Source organism: Bombina bombina, chromosome 4, assembly GCF_027579735.1.
Source record: "Bombina bombina isolate aBomBom1 chromosome 4, aBomBom1.pri, whole genome shotgun sequence".
Classification (NCBI taxonomy): domain Eukaryota; kingdom Metazoa; phylum Chordata; class Amphibia; order Anura; family Bombinatoridae; genus Bombina; species Bombina bombina.
Genome location: NC_069502.1, coordinates 1,022,856,286 through 1,022,876,602, shown reverse-complemented (window position 1 = coordinate 1,022,876,602; position 20,317 = coordinate 1,022,856,286). Strand labels below are relative to the sequence as shown.

General features: G+C 38.4%; 1 protein-coding gene across 1 annotated transcript in view; it reads left to right on the top strand.

Annotated features, from left to right (window-relative positions):
* Positions 1 to 20,317, top strand: part of LOC128657721 (ADP-ribose glycohydrolase MACROD2) — a 1,711,614-nt gene that overhangs the window by 1,261,072 nt on the left and 430,225 nt on the right. The window contains exon 5 of the mRNA XM_053712124.1: positions 751 to 837. Within this exon, the coding sequence (XP_053568099.1) occupies positions 751 to 837 (87 nt within the window). The remainder of the gene's footprint in view (positions 1 to 750; positions 838 to 20,317) is intronic.

Sequence of the window (20,317 nt, the reverse complement as noted above, 5' to 3'; positions counted from 1 at the left end):
GCTTCGGCAACCTCTCTTTCTTTTTGGCTAAGAAGCATAATCCACTTATCCTATGAGACTGCTGGACAGCAGCCTCCTGAAAGGATTACAGCTCATTCCACTAGAGCTGTGGCTTTCCACTTGGGCCTTTAAAAATGAGGCTTCTGTTGAACAGATTTGCAAGGCGGCGACTTGGTCTTCGCTTCATACTTTTTCAAAATTTTACAAATTTGATACTTTTGCTTCTTTGGAGGCTATATTTGGGAGAAAGGTTTTACAGGCAGTGGTTCCTTCCATTTAAGTACCTGCCTTGTCCCTCCCTTCATCCGTGTACTTTAGCTTTGGTATTGGTATCCCACAAGAAATGGATGATCAGTGGACTGGATACACCTTACAAGAGAAAACACAATTTATGCTTACCTGATAAATTTATTTCTCTTGTGGTGTATCCAGTCCACAGCCCGCCCTGTCATTTTAAGGCAGGTAATTTTTAAATTTAAACTACAGTAACCACTGCACCCTATGGTTCCTCCTTTCTCGGCTTGTTTTCGGTCGAATGACTGGCTATGACAGTTAGGGGAGGAGCTATATTACAGCTCTGCTGTGGGTGTCCTCTTGCAACTTCCTGTTGGGAATGAGAATATCCCACAAGTAATGGATGATCCGTGGACTGGATACACCACAAGAGAAATAAATTTATCAGGTAAGCATACATTGTGTTTTTGGTATGATAGCTAAAACTTGTAACTAAATGTAGTCAATGTTTTATAGATGATGATGACGATGATAATAAAGATGAAGATAATGATGAAGAGGAAGAAAATGTTCAGGATAATAAAGATACAGATAAAATATCAGGTTAGTAAACATTTGCATTGGTTTTCGATTATATGCACTTTTTTTTACAGATTGTTGTAATAAGTTTATCAAATATAATTGCACCATCTAGACTAAATGTAATCTGCAAAACATAGATTAATCAAAGATTTTACTGAACTTTGTAGGCCTAAGGGCTAGGTACCCTGGGGTAGTACTATGAGCTTATTTTATCCCCAGTTGTGACCCTTGCTTCCAAAGATGTCAGTATGGTATCCTTGGGGTCCATAAGTGTATATCTTTTAATTAAAGTTACATAGAGCAACCATTTTTTATGATTCATGTAGAACAAACAACTTTAAAACAGTGTTTCCAATTTACTACTATTTTTACATTTGCTTCATTCTTTTGGTATTATTTGTTGAAGAGCATGCCTAGGTAGGCAGCATGCACGCTGTCATTGAGTGCTCTTGCAAATGTGTAACATTGTTAAAATAATTCTTGGAAAAATGCTGCCATATTGTACTCCAAGCATGTACATTGAGACTACATATCTTATTTTCAACAAAGCATACTATAAGAACAAAGTAAATTTGAAAAAAAAAAGTATATTGGACACCTTTTAAAAATGGTATGAATCGTGAAGTAACAAGTGTGAATATCATGTCCCTTTAATTTACTATTAGTGATATATTTAGTCCGACAAGAGTACATTGTTTGCACCTAAAAAACACCAAACGTGTTCTTTTATTTTGCTGAGTACAGTTGGATGGATGATAATTGACAATTTCTGTAGCGTGTCATTTGTGACAAGACAAAAGACACTTTCAGACATTACAGCTGCCCTTTATATGAAAATTGTATGCCTTGGTTGTTTCTTGCAACAATATTTGTGCTTGGGAAAGTCTAATTAACGTGAATAATATATCAGGTACCTGTATTTCTCACAACTGCATTCTGTTTTCCCTATACAATTGATTTTGAATAGTGTTCCACTTTGATCACAACCTAGCTCCATCTTCTTTAATTTTTTATCTTTGATGCTTGCTCTGTGTGTGACTTTTGGGAATTGATATTTGTGAGGGATATTCCATATGTTGTGTACAAGACAGACACATATTTGCATTATTGAATATAGATAGGGGGCGCCATATAGAAAATTTCTTAGAGAAAAGATATGTTGCTGAGTACTGAAAAAATATATTTGGAAAAAATCTGTGGAAAAAAGTGTGTATCTGTGTGGCAGAATTTTTGTTATAAATAAACAGAAATGTTTCAATGCTAAGGTGGTGTTTGTGTTATGTCTCAGACTGGTAAGTGATTCTGAGGTAGAATATAGTGGAATTGATAATAGTAATGGTAGTGCTTATATAACTTGGTGATGTGATACAATTTATAACATAAAAATAAAGGTAAATGGTCAAGTGAAAAAAACGGTGATTAATAATTATAAACTAATGCAAACCCAAAAGTGTCCATCAGTGATGCCAAAAATAAGATAAAAGTCTTATGAAAGTTCAATCAATCAAACAGGCGAAATCCGTGCGGCGAGGCTGCTTCTCTTGGTGCTGTCGGTGAGTCAGAAATCTAAATGGTGAAGAGAAAAAGAGAGCGCCTCATAGTGCAGATATCTCTAGACAGGTGGGAAGATTTAGTATAAACCAAAAGACAGGTACTCACAAGTGGAGTGGCACTTTTCGTTAAAAAAGTGCATACAAGCAGGCTGACATTCTCAGCAGTCAGCACGCTGACCAAAGCGATAAGGTGCTGGTCTCTCGGTGTCTTACGATCCCAGGACAAAATTCCCAAACTCTCCTTTGTTGGATGCCGTACTTGGTAAGGTGTTTGTTTGTTTATTCCAGTTGGAATCGGAACCTCTTAAGCAGTAAACAGTATGAACTGTTATAGGGCTGAAATATGCGTCTCTTTGCACAAGAAAATAAAATAAAACTCAATCCAGGCTGAGTAACTGGAAAAAAAGGGGTTTTATTTTTGGAGCTGATAACGCGTTTCTCGGCCGTTAGCTCCTGGCCGTTTCATCAGATCAATTACATACATTGTTAACAGGTACATTTAAAAAGGTGTACATATCACCTGATTGGATAGAGCAGAACCAATAAGCATATTGGTAACATTGTTGCAAAGAGACGATTTTGTTAGACATTCTTCTAAGTGGCTGAATGGAATAATTTCTAAAAAATGTAACAACAATAACTAACTGATTAGATAAAAACATATGTCTATATAAAATATCAAATAGGAAATATTGTTAAAAACATATTAAAATTGTTTAGATAAGTTTATGTCCAAAAATATATATGTATTTTCTCGTAATATAAAAACAGGTTACTCGATTTTTGAGTGGGTTTTTTTCTTTCTGTCTTAATCGAAAGCGAAAAAAACGGAAAAAATGAAAAAGGCGAAAAAAGCGGAAAAAAATCTACAAATAACCCAGATTGTTTTTGTTTGCTGAAAAAGATGTCTGCGCTATTTAAATATATATATTTACTTAAGGTATTTGCCGATATCTGTGAGTATATTAAAAACTCAACAAGATAGGTTTATTCTAATTCAATAGGTGCTGGTTTTTTATATTTGTTCCTTAATCCTAGAAGTAAATAGGGACTTAGTGTTTTGTCTTTTGGGGAGTTTTTATGTGAATGCTGAATATAGGCAAGGTTTGATAACGCCTAGAACAAATGATTTTCTACATGTTTATATCTTAGTATGATCAATAGAGAACGGTTATTTGTAATGATGTGATAGAGGATGAAAGTAATTATGGCTACCGATGTATTTGTATATATGATATTAACATCTTTTATGTTCAGTATATGTAATGGACGCCGAAAATGCAAATGAGACAGATGTACTATTAATTAAAGGCAGCTAGATCTAAATTGGAGTTAAGGCCTGCTGGATACAAAGTTTTAAGTTTGTGTATCCAGAAAGTCTCACGTTGTCTGAGTGAGATCATTCTGTTATAGTCTGTGGAGGGGGGGATGAAGTCTATCGGATAAAATTTGAATATAGATGGGTTGCCCCCATGTTTGTGGAGGCAATGTTCAGGTATACTGTGTTTGATAGTGGTCTTTTTACAGTTCTTGCAATTGCGCCAATGTTCCCCCCAGCGTGTCCTAGCTTTCCTGGAGGTGCGACCCACGTATTGTACCCCACAAATGCATTCTAGGACATATATGACATAACTGGAGTTGCAATTGAAAAATCTAGTTATTTCAAAACTTTCTCCTGTTGAGAATGATTTAAAAGTTTTTTTACCTGAAGTAATATATTTACATGTTTGGCATCTCTTCATGCCACATTTATATATTCCCACCTGTTTTAGAAAAAGGTTTGCTTTTTTTATTTTCGGATTAGAAACTGTATGTTTTACTTTTTTACTGGGGGCCAATTTACTTCTTAATGTGGGCGCTCTGGTATACACAATTCGGGGTTGTTCTGATAATAATGGTTTTAGAATTGGGTCTCTACATACTATGTGCCAGTGTTTGTTCAAAATATGTTGAATTTGTCGATTATTATTGTATTGGGTTATAAAAAGAGGAATATTTGTATTAGCACTTAAAGGGACAGTAATGTCAAAATAAACTTTCATGATTTAGATAGAGCATGCAATTTTAAACAATTTTCCAGTTTACTTCCATTATCAAATTTGCTTTTTACTCTTTTTTTTTTTTTAAGAGTTTACCAAGGTAGGCTGATAGAAGCTTAGGAGCGTGCACATGTATTTTGCATTCTAAAGCACAAGTATTTGCAATAGTCTTTAACATTATTGTAAACATTATTGTAAACACTGCTGCCAGATGGCTAAAGGCCCATGAATGTTCCTGAGTTTACCTAGGATTACTCTTTAACAAAGGATACCAAAGGAACTGAGCAACTAGCAAAATTGATAGTTGTGTAAACATATTGGCCTCCATTACATATGCAGCGTCGCCCGCAAAATCCGGCGACACCAGATTTTACGAGATTTTGGTATTACATATACGGCGTAGCATACAAGTAACACACGTATATTTCACCCTTCGGACATATTTTTTTAACCATAGACTAACATAGAACAGACGCACAATTTGGTATCCAATATACAGCGTAAGGACTTCAGAATTCAGAGAATCTACTCCATTCTTATCTTGCCACAAATTGCAGGCGCAGGAACCCTTGCACTGACTAAAAAAGCAACATAACTCCCTGGAAGCCTTAACAAACACATACATTTAAGCAGCATCTCAAGGTTAAAGGGACGGTATACTATGATATTGGTTTTTTAAGGTTTAGTTATGTATTTGAAATAGTTTGAAGCCACAACATAATCAAATGGATTGAGCTTGTAGGTACTTTATCACATTGTGGACATATACTTGCTTATTTACTTTAAATTTCTTCTCAAAACAATCAACAATACTTGGAGGAGAGAACAATGGGAAATCATAATTGTATTACCTTCATCTCTTTATATATGGGTTTATATATGAATTTTGAATAGCATAATTACGTGTTGCATTTTTATATGAAATCGCGGTTCATTTTTACGAATGTTGGCCTAATTTGCATAAAACTACTCTTTATTGACACTTGCCGTGGATAAAATACTGGCGTAAGTTACTTGCGATGACTAAAATGTGTATTTGCGCACAATTTCGGCAGTTTGTCCTACTTACGCCAGTTTAGCATCTAACGGCGCAGTATATGTAACACCCCAATGTGCGAGGTGAAATTACGGGTGGCAAGGGTTCCCACGCTTGCGCCGAAACCTGCGCCGTATATGTGATCGCGCCCATTATGTTCTATGCCATCCATTTAAGTTTAATTTTGACTTTACTGTCCCTTTATCTTATTTTTGTACCAGAATATAGAGGCACCAACTGGTTTGCTCAATTGCAGTTTTGATCTCATTACCGTAATAACTACTAAACACCTTATGTATCTCACATTTACAATTAGTACAATCTTACAGCAGCTGGGTTCTTTAATTCCTCATTCACTTGTCTCTGTCCCATGTCTTAGTTACCTTATTTACATATAATCTTAAAGGGACAGTTTACTCCAGAATTGTTATTGTTTAAAAAGATAGATAATCCCTTTATTACCCATTCCCCAGTTTTGCATAACCAACATGGGTTTATTAATATACTTGTTAGCCTCGGCCCTTTATTTCAGTTTTTTTTTACAGACTTGCATTTTAGCCAATCAATGCCAATCAGTGCCTAGGTTTAGCTTTCAACAAAGTATACCAAGTGAACAAAGCAAATTTGATGATAAAAGTCAATTGGAAAGTTGCTTAAAAATGCATGCCCTATCTGAATCAAAAAAAGTTTAATTTTGACTAGACTGTCCCTTTAAAAACTACTTGGTAGATATTCTGTCTACATTACGTGACTAATGTCTCTTCCAAATTTTAGTAGGGTCCCTTGGGTTAAGGTGTTCACACCTACTTAGGAAAATTTGTGTTGCGTTCCCTCTGTCTCTATAATATTTACATTAAGGGGGCCTTATGTAAGGTTATATTCAAGGCTTAAAGGGACAGTTCACCCAAAAACTTTCTCCCCTTTAAATTATTCCCAATGATCCTTTTTACCTGCTAGAGTGTATTAAATAGGTTGCAAGTAGCTCCTTTACTCATATTTCAGCATTTGAAATAGCTGATTTAGCTTGTGGTTTCCCAACCTATACTGAAAGTTTTGATACTGGTGTATACGCTATTGACAAGCCTAAGTAAACACAGCCAGCAGAAGAGATTACACTTCCAGTGGGATGCAGGATAGTTAAGTAATAAAATGATAATTTTCCATTGTTCTCTCTATGTATTGAGCTTTGGTGTTCCAGACAAATATAAGATAAGGAAGCAAGTCTGTGTACATAAAAGTAATAACATAATGAGATCTGATATTACCTGAAGCTCAATCCATTGTAATAGGCTGTGGTTTCAAAGCACAAAACCAGCTACTTCAGATACACAAATAAACCCGAAAATGCAATTTCTCAAATATTTTATACTCTGCAGTTGGTATAACAAGTCATTTAAAATACATTTATGGAAAAACAATTTTACAGTGTACTGTCCTTTTAAGATGATCACTACTTACTGAACAAGAGTCCTTTGTATCTCTGGATTTAGAGGCTATTTTACACAGTGGGGAATAAGTGCAATTTGTTTGATGAGGAGGATTTACTGGGATACATAAACGTTTTTGATCTCCCTCCTTTTTGTTTTAGTTCATTCTGATTGCAATGAGTGTTAAATCTGAAAAGCCAAGTCAAATGCTGCAGAAATTCCCATTACAGTAGCAATAGTTTTAGTTTTAACTTGAACCCTTTAACCACAATATCATGATGAGCTACATTCTGTACAGTTCCTCCTGACTTATATACACAAAAAGAATACATTCAGATATAAGTTATTGTATAATTATACCATTATACGCTTATATCATTACTTTAGTGCAGCTTTCAGTCAGAATTAACACAATACAGCATGGCTTTGTAAACCACTGATTGTTCTTTGTACTATGAGAAATCATCAATAGAAGTAGTTCTTTTAATGCCTTTATTTGTGGGAGTCTAGATGCTCAGACAATCTTTGATTTCATTACTATAAACCTGAGAAGTTTTTTATTTGCTTTTTTTAAAAAGGGAGAAAAAGAACAATAAAAAAATAATAAACCTGTTATTTCTTTCAGTAAACTCCCTACTAATTCAAGAACTTATGTAATATAGATCCTTGAGTTCATCAAATAGTCATGAGTATGCCTTAAAGGGACACTTAACACCTGCCTGCTAAAATCCATAAAACAAACTCCTTCTGATTAATCAAAATCAAGTAAGCATAGATGTCTATGCCATCTTGTCAGTTTACCCCAAATTGTTTAAAAAAAGTGTTTTCAATTACAATGTTGTACCTGTGCTTGATGTTTGTATGCATACCGCCATATTGTAACTTGCGTTACACGCAGGCACAGCTGTCACATGATACGCACGGCACAGTGTTTAATTATGTATGTTGTTTAGAGAGCAATCACATCTGCAGCACGCACTAACTGTGAGGCATGCAGAGCGTGTTCTGCTGTGTGTGAAGATATTATTATTTATTAGTGCCTGATGTATATTACATAAGTGAGTGAGAGCATGGCTTTAGACACCACAATTAAAAATAGTAAGCTCTGGGGAGGGACAAGAGAGAGACCAGTCCTGTAAATAATGGGTAAGCCTTGGATAGGGAAATCCGAATTCCGAGGTCTGGTTATATCTAACCCTGCAGTACATAATATGGCACCAGAAGATCCTTACTTTTCCTGCCCAAACGTTACATCCATCCTTGGTCTCAAAGCGTGACTCCCACTGCCGCCTAACACAAGGCAGCCCAGCCTGTCACTCTTAGGAAGTGTGTGCAAACGCAACTGAAGCCCGTCACCCACAAGGAAGCATCTGGCAACTATAAAAAACGGAGTTTTGTTGCTAATCACTTCCGACCCTGCAGTGCATAATACTGCACCTTACTCTTTCAGTAAAACATCAGATTATTCCATGGGTTCAAAGCGGGACTCTGTCTGAACACCGGCTAAGTGCTTGACATAGACATTAGTTTGAAGATACTCTCCGTTTTGTAGAGTTGCCAGATGCTTCCTTGTGGGTGACGGGCTTCAGTTGCGTTTGCACACACTTCCTAAGAGTGACAGGCTGGGCTGCCTTGTGTTAGGCGGCAGTGGGAGTCACGCTTTGAGACCAAGGATGGATGTAACGTTTGGGCAATTTGGGGTAAACTGACAAGATGGCATAGACATCTATGCTTACTTGATTTTGAGTAATCATAAGGAGTTAGATTTAAGGCTTTTCAGCAGGTGTTAAGTGTCCCTTTAATGTAACTAAAATAAGCAGTAGGATGTAGTGAAAGCTAGATTTCAAAATGGTGGCAGGGAGGGGGGCAGAGAAAACCTCAATACAAACTTAGAGGCAAAATGTAAGTGAAACAATGTTTAATGAATCTCCAAAATGATCTCCTATACAAGAAAGCCCTCAGCAACTTTACATACATAAATGAATCTAGCCCAATAACTTGCACTATCAATAATAATGTCTGTATTCTGCAACTCAAAGTTTTAATATAATTAAATATATTTAGATTATATGTGGGGAGAAGCTAAAATAATGTGTGTAATAACTTTATATGTATTGATGGTTATTAAAAAGAAAAAATATTGAAAATCACATGGCTGAGAGGGAAACATTTTATGTGCTAAATTAATTAATAAAATGTTTCTTTGCATGCTGTAAAGATGTTCTTTTATCTTTTGAGCATCAATGGGTCAGATTGTGGCGGGCTAATGATAGCGCACACGTGATAGCCAGTTTCGCTTGATTGGGCTACCATTAGCACACAATCTTGATATTACAAGTCCATGTTAAAACGTGCTAACCAGAGAAGGGTTAACGCGGCCAACTCAAGCGCAACCTATATTTTCAAAGGATATCACAACCACATGTTGAAAGTTATAGTTAGCGCTCAAAATATTTTGCACAAAACACATGAAACATATTACAATTACACACATATATACGATTTTTAATAAAAAATATATCATATTTATAAAAATATTTTTAAAGGGTTAAAAGTGATATGGTATGTCTATATGTTTAAATATATATATACTAGTCCTAAAGCCCGTGTACACGGGCCATTTTTTGCAGTACAGCGGTCCCAACCCTTGCTTTCTCTCTATCCCCCCTCTCTTTGCTCTCTCTTTCTCCCCTCTCTTTTGCTTTCTCTTTCTCCCCTCTATTTTGCTCTCTCTCTCCCCTCTCTTTTGCTCTCTCTCACCCCCCTCTCTTTTGCTCTGTCTCTCTCTCCTCTCTTTTGCTGTCTCTCTCCCTCTCTTTTGCTCTCTTTCTCCCCTCTCTTTTGCTCTCTCTTTCTCCCCTCTCTTTTGCTCTCTCTTTCTCCCCTCTCTTTTGCTCTCTCTTTCTCCCCTCTATTTTGCCCTCTCTCTCCCCTCTCTTTTGCTCTCTCTCGCCCCCCTCTCTTTTGCTCTGTCTCTCTCTCCTCTCATTTGCTCTCTCTCTCCTCTCTTTTGCTGTCTCTCTCCCTCTCTTTTGCTCTCTCTCACTCTCTCTTTTGCGCTCTCTCCCCCTCTCTTTTGCGCTCTCTCCCCCTCTCTTTTGCGCTCTCTAACCCTCTCTTTTGCGCTCTCTCCCCCTCTCTTTTGCGCTCTCTCCCCCCTCTCTTTTGTGCTCTCTCCCCCCTCTCTTTTGTGCTCTCTTCCCCCTCTCTTTTGGGCTCTCTCCACCCTCTCTTTTGCGCTCTTTCCCCCTCTCTTTTGCGCACTCTCCCCCTCTCTTTTGTGCTCTCTCCCCCCTCTCTTTTGTGCTCTCTCCCCCCTCTCTTTTGTGCTTTTTCCCCCTCTCTTTTATGCTCTCTCCCCCCTTCTTTTGTGCTCTCTCTCTCCCTCTCATTTGCTCTCTCTCTTCCCCCCTCTGGTTTGCTCTCTCTCCTTTCTTTTGCGCTCTCTCACCCTCTCTTTTGCGCTCTCTCCCCCTCTCTTTTGTGCTCTCTCCCCCTCTCTTTTGTACTCTCTCCCCCTCTCTTTTTTGCTCACTCCCCCTCTCTTTTCTGCTTTCTCCCCCTCTCTTTTGTGCTCTCTCCCCCTCTCTTTTGTGCGCTCTCCCCCTCTCTTTTGTGCTCTTCCCCCCTCTATTTTGTGCTCTCTCCCCCCTCTCTTTTGGGCTATCTCCCCCTCTCTTTTGTGCTCTCTCCCCCCTCTCTTTTGTGCTCTCTTCCCCCTCTCTTTTGTGCTCTCTCCCCCTCTCTTTTGTGCTCTCTCCCCCTCTCTTTTGTGCTCTCTCCCCCTCCCTTTTGTGCTCTCTCCCCCCTCTCTTTTGTGCTCTCTCCCCCCTCTCTATTGTGCTCTCTCCCCCTCTCTTTTGTGCTCTCTCCCCCTCTCTTTTGTGCTCTCTCTCCCTCTCTTTTGTGCTCTCTCCCCCCTCTCTTTTGTGCTCTCTCCCCCTCTCTTTTGCGCTCTCTCCCCCTCTCTTTTGCGCTCTCTCCTCCTCTCTTTTGTGCTCTCTCCCCCTCTCTTTTGTGCCCTCTCCCTCCTCTCTTTTGTGCTCTCTCCCCCCTCTATTTTGTGCTCTTTCCCCCCTCTCTTTTGTGCTCTCTCCCCCTCTCTTTTGTGCTCTCTCCACATCTCTTTTGTGCTCTCTCCCCCTCTCTTTTGTGCTCTCTCCCCCACTCTTTTGTGCTCTTTCCCCCTCTCTTTTGTGCTCTCTCCCCCCTCTCTTTTGGGCTATCTCCCCCTCTCTTTTGGGCTATCTCCCCCCTCTCTTTTGTGCTCTCTTCCCCCCTCTGGTTTGCTCTCTCTCCTTTCTTTTGCGCTCTCTCACCCTCTCTTTTGCGCTCTCTCCCCCTCTCTTTTGTGCTCTCTCCCCCTCTCTTTTGTGCTCTCTCCCCCTCCCTTTTGTGCTCTCTCCCCCTCTCTTTTGTGCTCTCTCCCCCTCTCTTTTATGCTCTCTCCCCCTCTCTTTTGTGCTCTCTCCCCCTCCCTTTTGTGCTCTCTCCCCCCTCTCTTTTGTGCTCTCTCCCCCCTCTCTTTTGTGCTCTCTCCCCTCTCTCTTTTGCACTCTCTCCCCCTCTCTTTTGCGCTCTCTCCCCCTCTCTTTTGCGCTCTCTCCCCCTCTCTTTTGTGCTCTCTCCCCCTCTTTTGTGCTCTCTCCCCCTCTCTTTTGTGCTCTCTCCCCTTCTCTTTTGTGCTCTCTCCCCCTCTGTTTTGTGCTCTCTCCCCCTCTCTTTTGTGCTCTCTCCCCCTCTCTTTTGTGCTCTCTCCCCCTCTCTTTTGCACTCTCTCCCCCTCTCTTTTGTGCTCTCTCCCTCTTCTCTTTTGTGCTCTCTCCCCCTCTCTTTTGTGCTCTCTCTCCCTCTCTTTTGTGCTCTCTCCCCCCTCTCTTTTGTGCTCTCTCCCCCTCTCTTTTGCGCTCTCTCCCCCTCTCTTTTGCGCTCTCTCCCCCTCTCTTTTGTGCTCTCTCCCCCTCTCTTTTGTGCCCTCTCCCTCCTCTCTTTTGTGCTCTCTCCCCCCTCTATTTTGTGCTCTTTCCCCCCTCTCTTTTGTGCTCTCTCCCCCTCTCTTTTGTGCTCTCTCCACATCTCTTTTGTGCTCTCTCCCCCACTCTTTTGTGCTCTTTCCCCCTCTCTTTTGTGCTCTCTCCCCCCTCTCTTTTGTACTCTATCCCCCTCTCTTTTGTGCTATCTCCCCCCTCTCTTTTGTGCACTCCCCCCTCTCTTTTGCTGTTTCTCTCCCTCTCTTTATCCCCCTCTTCTGCTCTCTCTATCCAAAGAAACAAGCCCAGCACTATCTGCAAATAGGTGCACGCTTCAAAGATCCTGCCAAGAAACCTTAAAAAGAAGTAAAAAATCCAAGCAGGAGCAGCACCACCAAGGAAGCAATTCAATCTTTCTTTATTGGGACATCATATAATAAAAAAACACAACGTTTCGGTCTATCTGACCTTAATCATGTGGTATACAGTGGAGCCCTAACACACTCCTTATAAGCCCAAAAGGGGAGGGGTCTGGTACCTATTCAGTTGTACAGCATTCATTAGCATTACCAACTATTAGCTGCAACATCTAGTGGTAGAAGGGCCATCTAGTGGTAGAAGGGCCATTCATCTATTTACATGTAACCTAGAAAAACAACATAAATAAATGTATACAATACATGTAAAGTATAAAAAATAAAAAATATCACAATCCAGTAATATGTTTCAAAAACAACAATATATGTAAGTATTCAACATAGATGAAAGCCAACTTAATGAAGAATACTAACCAGACAATTACATTATTTTAACATATTTCACAATGTAACATTCCAGTTTATTTCTTTATTTATACCAAGGGGGATCAAAGATTGCAGGGTATAAATCCAAAATTTTTATCTACAGTTCAGTAATTTTTGTCTATCACCCCCTCGTCTGGGTTTCCTGACCTGTTCTATTATTTGGAACCTCAACTGGGAGATACTATGTCCAGTCTGTAGAAAATGATTAGAGACAGGAGCCTCCCTATTACCCCAACGTATATTTGTCTTGTGTTCATTTATCCTATCTCTAATCTTCCTAGTAGATTCTCCAATATAAATTTTGGAACAGGGGCATTTAATAAGATATACAATATATTCTGAGTTACAGGTAAAAAACCTGGAACCTTAAATTGTCTCCCATTTAAGGGATGTACAAAAGAATCCCCCTTAATGATGTTATTACAGTTACAACATCCCAAACATGGGAAACAACCTACTTTAGGGGTAGATAGAAAAGTTTGAGCGATTTTCTTATTTGAGCCAACATCTGCTTTTATCAAAACATCTCTTATATTTCTACAGCGTCTATAAGCTGGCATAGGGGCCTCCTGAAACTCTATAATATTATGGTTCAGATCTTTCAAGATAGACCAGTGTTTTTTTAATAATCCTCCTAATTTTCTCACTCAAAGGACTAAATTGGGACACAAAAACCATTCGCTTATTCTCCTGTTTCTCCTTTCTCTTTTTATTATAGTCCCCCTTCAGAATGGATTGCCTGGGTATAGTATCAATCTCATTAATCTGTTGTTCTATCGATGGCTTAGGGTAACCTCTCTGCAGAAATAAATCCCTAATTTCTTTCAATTTAACCTGAACAAGCTCCTCATCAGACACAATTTTCTTCACTCGCAGAAGTTGACTCCTAGGGAGACTATTTACTAAGGGAGGATAATGAGGACTTTCATATGTCAACAGACTATTCCTGTCACTATCCTTCCTATATAAATCAACCTTTAATCTCACATCAATCTTCTGTATAGTAGTATCAAGGAGGTCTACAGACTCCTCACTATATACTAGTTTAAACTTAATGTGCCTAGTGGAAACATTCAAATCAGCCACAAATTCCAGCAAGGAGTCAATGTCACCCCCCATATGCCAAAAATGTCATCTATATATCTAAACCAGCATTTTCCATACTGTAAAAAAGCTTTATGAGTGTATACAAACCTCTCCTCATAGATATTCATGAAGACATTGGCATATGTGGGGGCGACATTAGACCCCATAGCTGTCCCCTGACATTGAATATAAAATTGGTCTTGAAACAGGAAATAATTACAGTAAAGAACCAGCTGTAATAGTTCTAAAATAAATTCACATTGAAACTCAGAAAATTTCCTACTTGAAACAATAGCTTGCCTCATAGCACCTATCCCACTCTCATGTGTAATTGAGGTGTAGAAGCTTGTTACATCTAATGAGAATAGAATCAATTTGTCACTCTGTATATCCAGGGACTCTAATTTCTCTAAGAAATCTCCTGTGTCCTAAATGTATGATATTGATTGAGTGGCAAATGGTCTCAAGATTCTATCTAAATATTTGGAAACATTAGTTAGAATGGAGTTGGTACTAGCCACAATAGGGCGTCCCGGGGTCTGTCTATTTTTATGTATTTTGGGCAATGTGTAAAGGACCAGTATAGAAAATACATCTGCTACCAGAAATTTTTGTTCCTTTAAGGTAATAAGTCCATTACACATTGCCTTGTTAATACAGTCTTCCAATCCCTTCTTGATCACAAAAGAGGGATCATGATTTAAAGGTTTATAGACCTCATGATCCTGAAGTTGTATTTCAATCTCTTGCACATAATATGATCTATCAAGGACAACCGTTGTTCCGCCCTTATCAGCTGGCTTGCAAATTATGTGTTTATTTGTTTTTAAATCTAACAAAGCCTTTATCTCTGCCTTAGAAAAGTTTTTCTGTACCCTCCTATTATATAGAGAGGACCCTCTGTTTTTATGTGTCATCAGATCAATATCAATATAAAGTACCAATTGAATAAATGTTTCCATGCTATTGTTATAGGAGCTAGGTGTAAATGAACTCTTATTCCTTAAATTCAAGGCATTCAATGACAATATATCACTTTCCAATTGTGAATTATCTTCCCCTAAGGGGTTAACTCCTACAGTTCTTAATTTGGAAAAATGCGCTTTTAACTTTATATTACAAAAAATAAAACCATGTAAGTCACTTTGTAAACTAAAAAAGTCACATTTCGTCATAGGGCAAAAAGATAGTCCCTTCTGCAATAACTCCTTCTCAATGTCCGTCAGAGCATACTCAGAGATATTTACCGTTAGCTCCGATTGTTCTTGCTGCTGGTCACTCTCTGGGGCCTGGAATCTTTCTGTCCTGAATCCATTCTGTTTGTGGCGATGTTTGCGGCTGCCTCTCCTCCACTTCCTTCTGAGTCCCCGAAGAGTCGTTAGTTGATGACGTAGGGCTGGCGTTTGCATCACGTGTGCGATGTTTTCTCCACCAATTGGTGAAACCCGGTCGCCTCCTATCATCATGGGGGTCTCTGGTCCAAAGATACACATTACCATTCCGGTAATCCACTTCGTCTCTATGGAACTTCTGTCTTTTCCTAATTTCTATAGTTTGCTTTAACTCCGCAATTGTTGATTTTACAGAGGTCAGAAGTTTATCCAAATCCTCAACAGACAACAAGGACTTCAGGATCCCTTCCAGACGTGTCAACTCCTCCCTCTGGATATCCAGGTCCCGCTGCAAGTATTCAACCGTCAGCACAAGTAAATCAAAGGAACATTTGTTAAGAATATAGGTAAATGTATCACAATATTCTTTATTTTCACGCATGAGTGTAGGTCTCACATTCATGCGCAGGCCCCTAGGTATACGCTGAACCCGATGGTTCTCAACCAGGGTAGTGGCATGTAAATCATGGGCCAAGTTATTTTTAGCCAATTTCTCATATTCTTTTGAAGTATTCTCAGTCAATGGCGTCGGCAAAAAGGTTCTTGAGCCACGTACTAGGGTAGTGATACGTGCGGCTTCTAGGTCACTGTATGTAAAAAGTTTTTGGTTCAGTCCCATTAATTTCCATTCTCACCGTAGTGATATGTTAAGCAGATATAAAGTGCACTTAGCAAAAGGCAGCAAAAATGTAAATAACAAACAAACAAGCCCAGCGCTATCTGCAAATAGGTGCAAGCTCCAAAAGTCCTGCCAAGAAACCTTAAATAGAAGTAAAAAATCCAAGCAGGAGCAGCACCACCAAGGAAGCAATTCAATCTTTCTTTATTGGGACATCATATAATCAAAAAACACAATGTTTCGGACTATCTGCCCCTAATCCTGTGGTATACAGTGGAGCCCTAACACACTCCTTACAAGCCAAAAAGGGGAGGGGTCTGGTACCTATTCAGGTGTACAGCATTCAAAAGCATTACCAACTATTAGCTGCAAAATTCACAACTCCATCTAGTGGTAGAAGGGCCATTCATCTATTTACATGTAGCCTAGAAAAACAACATAAATGTATACAATACATGTAAAGTATAAAAAATAAAAAATATCACAATCCAGTAATATGTTTCAAAAACAACAATATATGTAAGTATTCAACATAGATGAAAAACCACCTTAATGAAGAATACTAGCCAAACAATTACATTATTTTAACATATTTCACAATGTAACATTCCAGTCTATTTCTTTATTCATACCAAGGGGGATCAAAGATTGCAGGGTATAAATCCAAATTTTTTCTCTACATTTCAGTAATTTTTGTCTATCACCCACTCGTCTGGGTTTCCTGACCTGTTCTATTATTTGGAACCTCAACTGGGAGATACTATGTCCAGCCTGTAGAAAATGATTAGAGACAGGAGCCTCCCTATTACCACAACGTATTTTTGATTTGTGTTCATTTATCTTATCTCTAATCCTCCTAGTAGATTCTCCAATATAAATTTTGGAACAGGGGCATTTAATAAGATATACAATATATTCTGAGTTACAGGTAAAAAAACCTGGAACCTTAAATTTTCTCCCATTTAAGGGATGTACAAAAGAATCCCCCTTAATGATGTTATTACAGTTACAACATCCCAAACATGGGAAACAACCTACTTTAGGGGTAGATAGAAAAGTTTGAGTGATTTTCTTATTTGAGCCAACATCTGCTTTTATCAAAACATCTCTTATATTTCTACAGAGTCTATAAGCTAGCATAGGGGCCTCCTGAAACTCTATAATATTATGGTTCAGATCTTTCAAGATAGACCAGTGTTTTTTAATAATCCTCCTAATTTTCTAACTCAAAGAACTAATTCAAAAACCATTCGCTTATTCTCCTGTTTCTCCTTTCTCTTTTTATTATAGTCCCCCTTCAGAAAGGATTGCCTGGGTATAGTATCAATCTCATTAATCTGTTGTTCTATCAATGGCTTAGGGTAACCTCTCTGCAGAAACAAATCCCCCATTTCTTTCAATCTAACCTGAACAAGCTCCTCATCAGACACAAGTTTCTTCACTCGCAGAAGTTGACTCCTAGGGAGACTATTTTCTAAGGGAGGATAATGAGCACTTTTATATCTCAACAGACTATTCCTGTCACTATTCTTCCTATATAAATCAACCTTTAATCTCCCATCAATCTTCTGTATAGTAGTATCAAGGAAATCTACAGACTCCTCACTATATACTAGTTTAAACTTAATGTGCCTAGTGGAAACATTCAAATCAGCCACAAATTCCATAAATCTATATTTTTGTTATAGGTGTATATTTTTGTTGCAAAGCCTTATCCAATTAGACTGATTTCTATCAAAATTGTTACCACGTGGTAACCATGAGCAGGAAAGCATAATGAAGTAATGAAGCAAATTGTATTATAAGTGTTGGCCAAGAGAAAGTAACATAAATTGATAGAAAAGCTTTATAAGACGAGCTAACTGAATGTAATTACTAATATTATTATTGTGAATCAAATAACTGAGCCTTTATGTTTTCAAGTAAGTGAAGTACACATGTAGGTTGTATTACAGTAGCATTAAGCATTAAGTGTTATTTCATAGAAATAAACAGAATAAAGTTTTCTTTTACTTTCATCATGGAAGTACTTGAAGGAGATGATTACTTATATTTATGTGCTTTCATTCAGAATAATAAAAAAGGTATTCAATGGAAAGTACCTGGTTTTTTTTCTACCCATAAGGAGAATTTTATCTAAAATAATATATACGCTTAGATTTAGAGTTCTGCAGCCAAAGGGGTGCGTTAGCTACGCGTGCTTTCCCCCCCCCCCCGCACCTTTTAAATACCGCTGGTATTTAGAGTTCACAGAAGGGCTGCATTAGGCTCCAAAAAGGGAGCGTAGAGCATAATTTACCGCCACTGCAACTCTAAATACCAGTGGTGCTTACGGACGTGGCCATCTTAAAAAACGTGCTCATGCACGATTCCCCCATAGGAAACAATGGGGCAGTTTGAGCTGAAAAAAAACCTAACACCTGCAAAAAAGCAGCGTTCAGCTCTTAACGCAGCCCCATTGTTTCCTATGGGGAAACAGCTTCTAAGTCTGCACCTAACACCCTAACATGTACCCCGAGTCTAAACACCCCTAACCTTACACTTATTAACCCCTAATCTGCCGCCCCCTGCATTTTATTATTAACCCCTAATCTGCTGCTTCGTACACCACCGCAACCTACGTTATCCCTATGTACCCCTAATCTGCTGCCCCTAACACCGCCGACCCCTATATTATATTTATTAACCCCTAATTTGCCCCCCCCCCAACGTCGCCGCTACCTACCTACACTTATTAACCCCTAATCTGCCAACCGGACCTCACCGCTACTCTTAATAAATGTATTAACCCCTAAAGCTAAGTCTAACCCTAACCCTAACACCCCCCTAAGTTAAATATAATTTTTATCTAATGAAATAAAATAAATCTTATTAAATAAATTATTCCTATTTAAAGCTAAATACTTACCTGTAAAATAAACCCTAATATAGCTACAATATAAATAATAATTATATTGTAGCTATTTTAGGATTAATATTTATTTTACAGGCAACTTTGTATTTATTTTAACCAGGTACAATAGCTATTAAATAGTTAATAACTATGTAATAGCTACCTATTTAAAATAATTACAAAAGTACCTGTAAAATAAATCCTAACCTCAATCTGATTGGCTGATTGGATCAGCCAATCGGATTGAACTTGAATCTGATTGGCTGATTCCATCAGCCAATCAGATTATTCCTACCTAAATTCCGATTGGCTGATAGAATCCTATCAGCCAATCGGAATTCGAGGGACGCCATCTTGGATGACGTCCCTTAAAGGAACCGTCATTCGTCGGGAAGTCGTCGGCCAGGATGGATGTTCCACGTCGGTGGGATGAAGATGGAGCCGGAAGAAAGAAGATTGAAGAGGCCGCTTGATAGAAGACTTCAGCCGGATGATAGACCTCTTCAGCCCCCGCTTGGATGAAGACTTCAGCCGGATGATGGACCTCTTCAGCCCCCGCTTGGATGAAGACTTCAGCCGGATGATGGACCTCTTCAGCCCCGGATAGGAGGAAGACTTCGGACCCTCTTCTGGACGGATCGGTGATACCCGGCGTGGTGAAGACAAGGTAGGAAGATCTTCAGGGGCTTAGTGTTAGGTTTATTTAAGGGGGGTTTGGGTTAGATTAGGGGTATGTGGGTGGTGGGTTGTAATGTGGGGGGGGGTTACAGTCAAAAGAGCAGAATTATTTGGGGCATGCCCCGCAAAAGGCCCTTTTAAGGGCTGGTAAGGTAAAAGAGCTTTTCAATTTTTATTTTAGAATAGGGTAGGGCATTTTTTTATTTTGGGGGGCTTTGATATTTTATTAGGGGGCTTAGAGTAGGTGTAATTAGCTTAAAATTGTTGTAAACTTTTTATAATGTTTGTAAAAAAAAAATATTTTTTGTAACTTAGTTCTTTTTTTATTTTTTGCAACTTAGATCTTTTTTTATTTTTTGTACTTTAGTTAGTGTATTTATTTGTAGGTATTTGTATTTAATTTATTTATTGATAGTGTAGTGTTAGGTTTAATTGTAGATAATTGTAGGTAGTTGATTTAATTAATTTATTGATTGTGTAGTGTTAGGTTTAATTGTAACTTAGGTTAGAATTTATTTTACAGGTACTTTTGTAATTATTTTAACTAGGTAGCTATTAAATAGTTATTAACTATTTAATAGCTATTGTACCTGGTTAAAATAAATACAAAGTTGCCTGTAAAATAAATATTAATCCTAAAATAGCTACAATATAATTATTATTTATAGTGTAGCTATATTAGGGTTTATTTTACAGGTAAGTATTTAGCTTTAAATAGGAATAATTTATTTAATAAGATTTATTTTATTTCGTTAGATAAAAATTATATTTAACTTAGGGGGGTGTTAGTGTTAGGGTTAGACTTAACTTTAGGAGTTAATACATTTATTATAGTAGGGGTGAGGTCCGGTCGGCAGATTAGGGGTTAATAATTGTAGGTAGGTAGCGGCGACGTTGGGGGGGCAGATTAGGGGTTAATAAATATTATGTAGGTGTCGGCGGTGTTAGGGGCAGCAGATTAGGGGTACATAGGGATAATGTAGGTTGTGGCGGTGTGCGGTCGGCA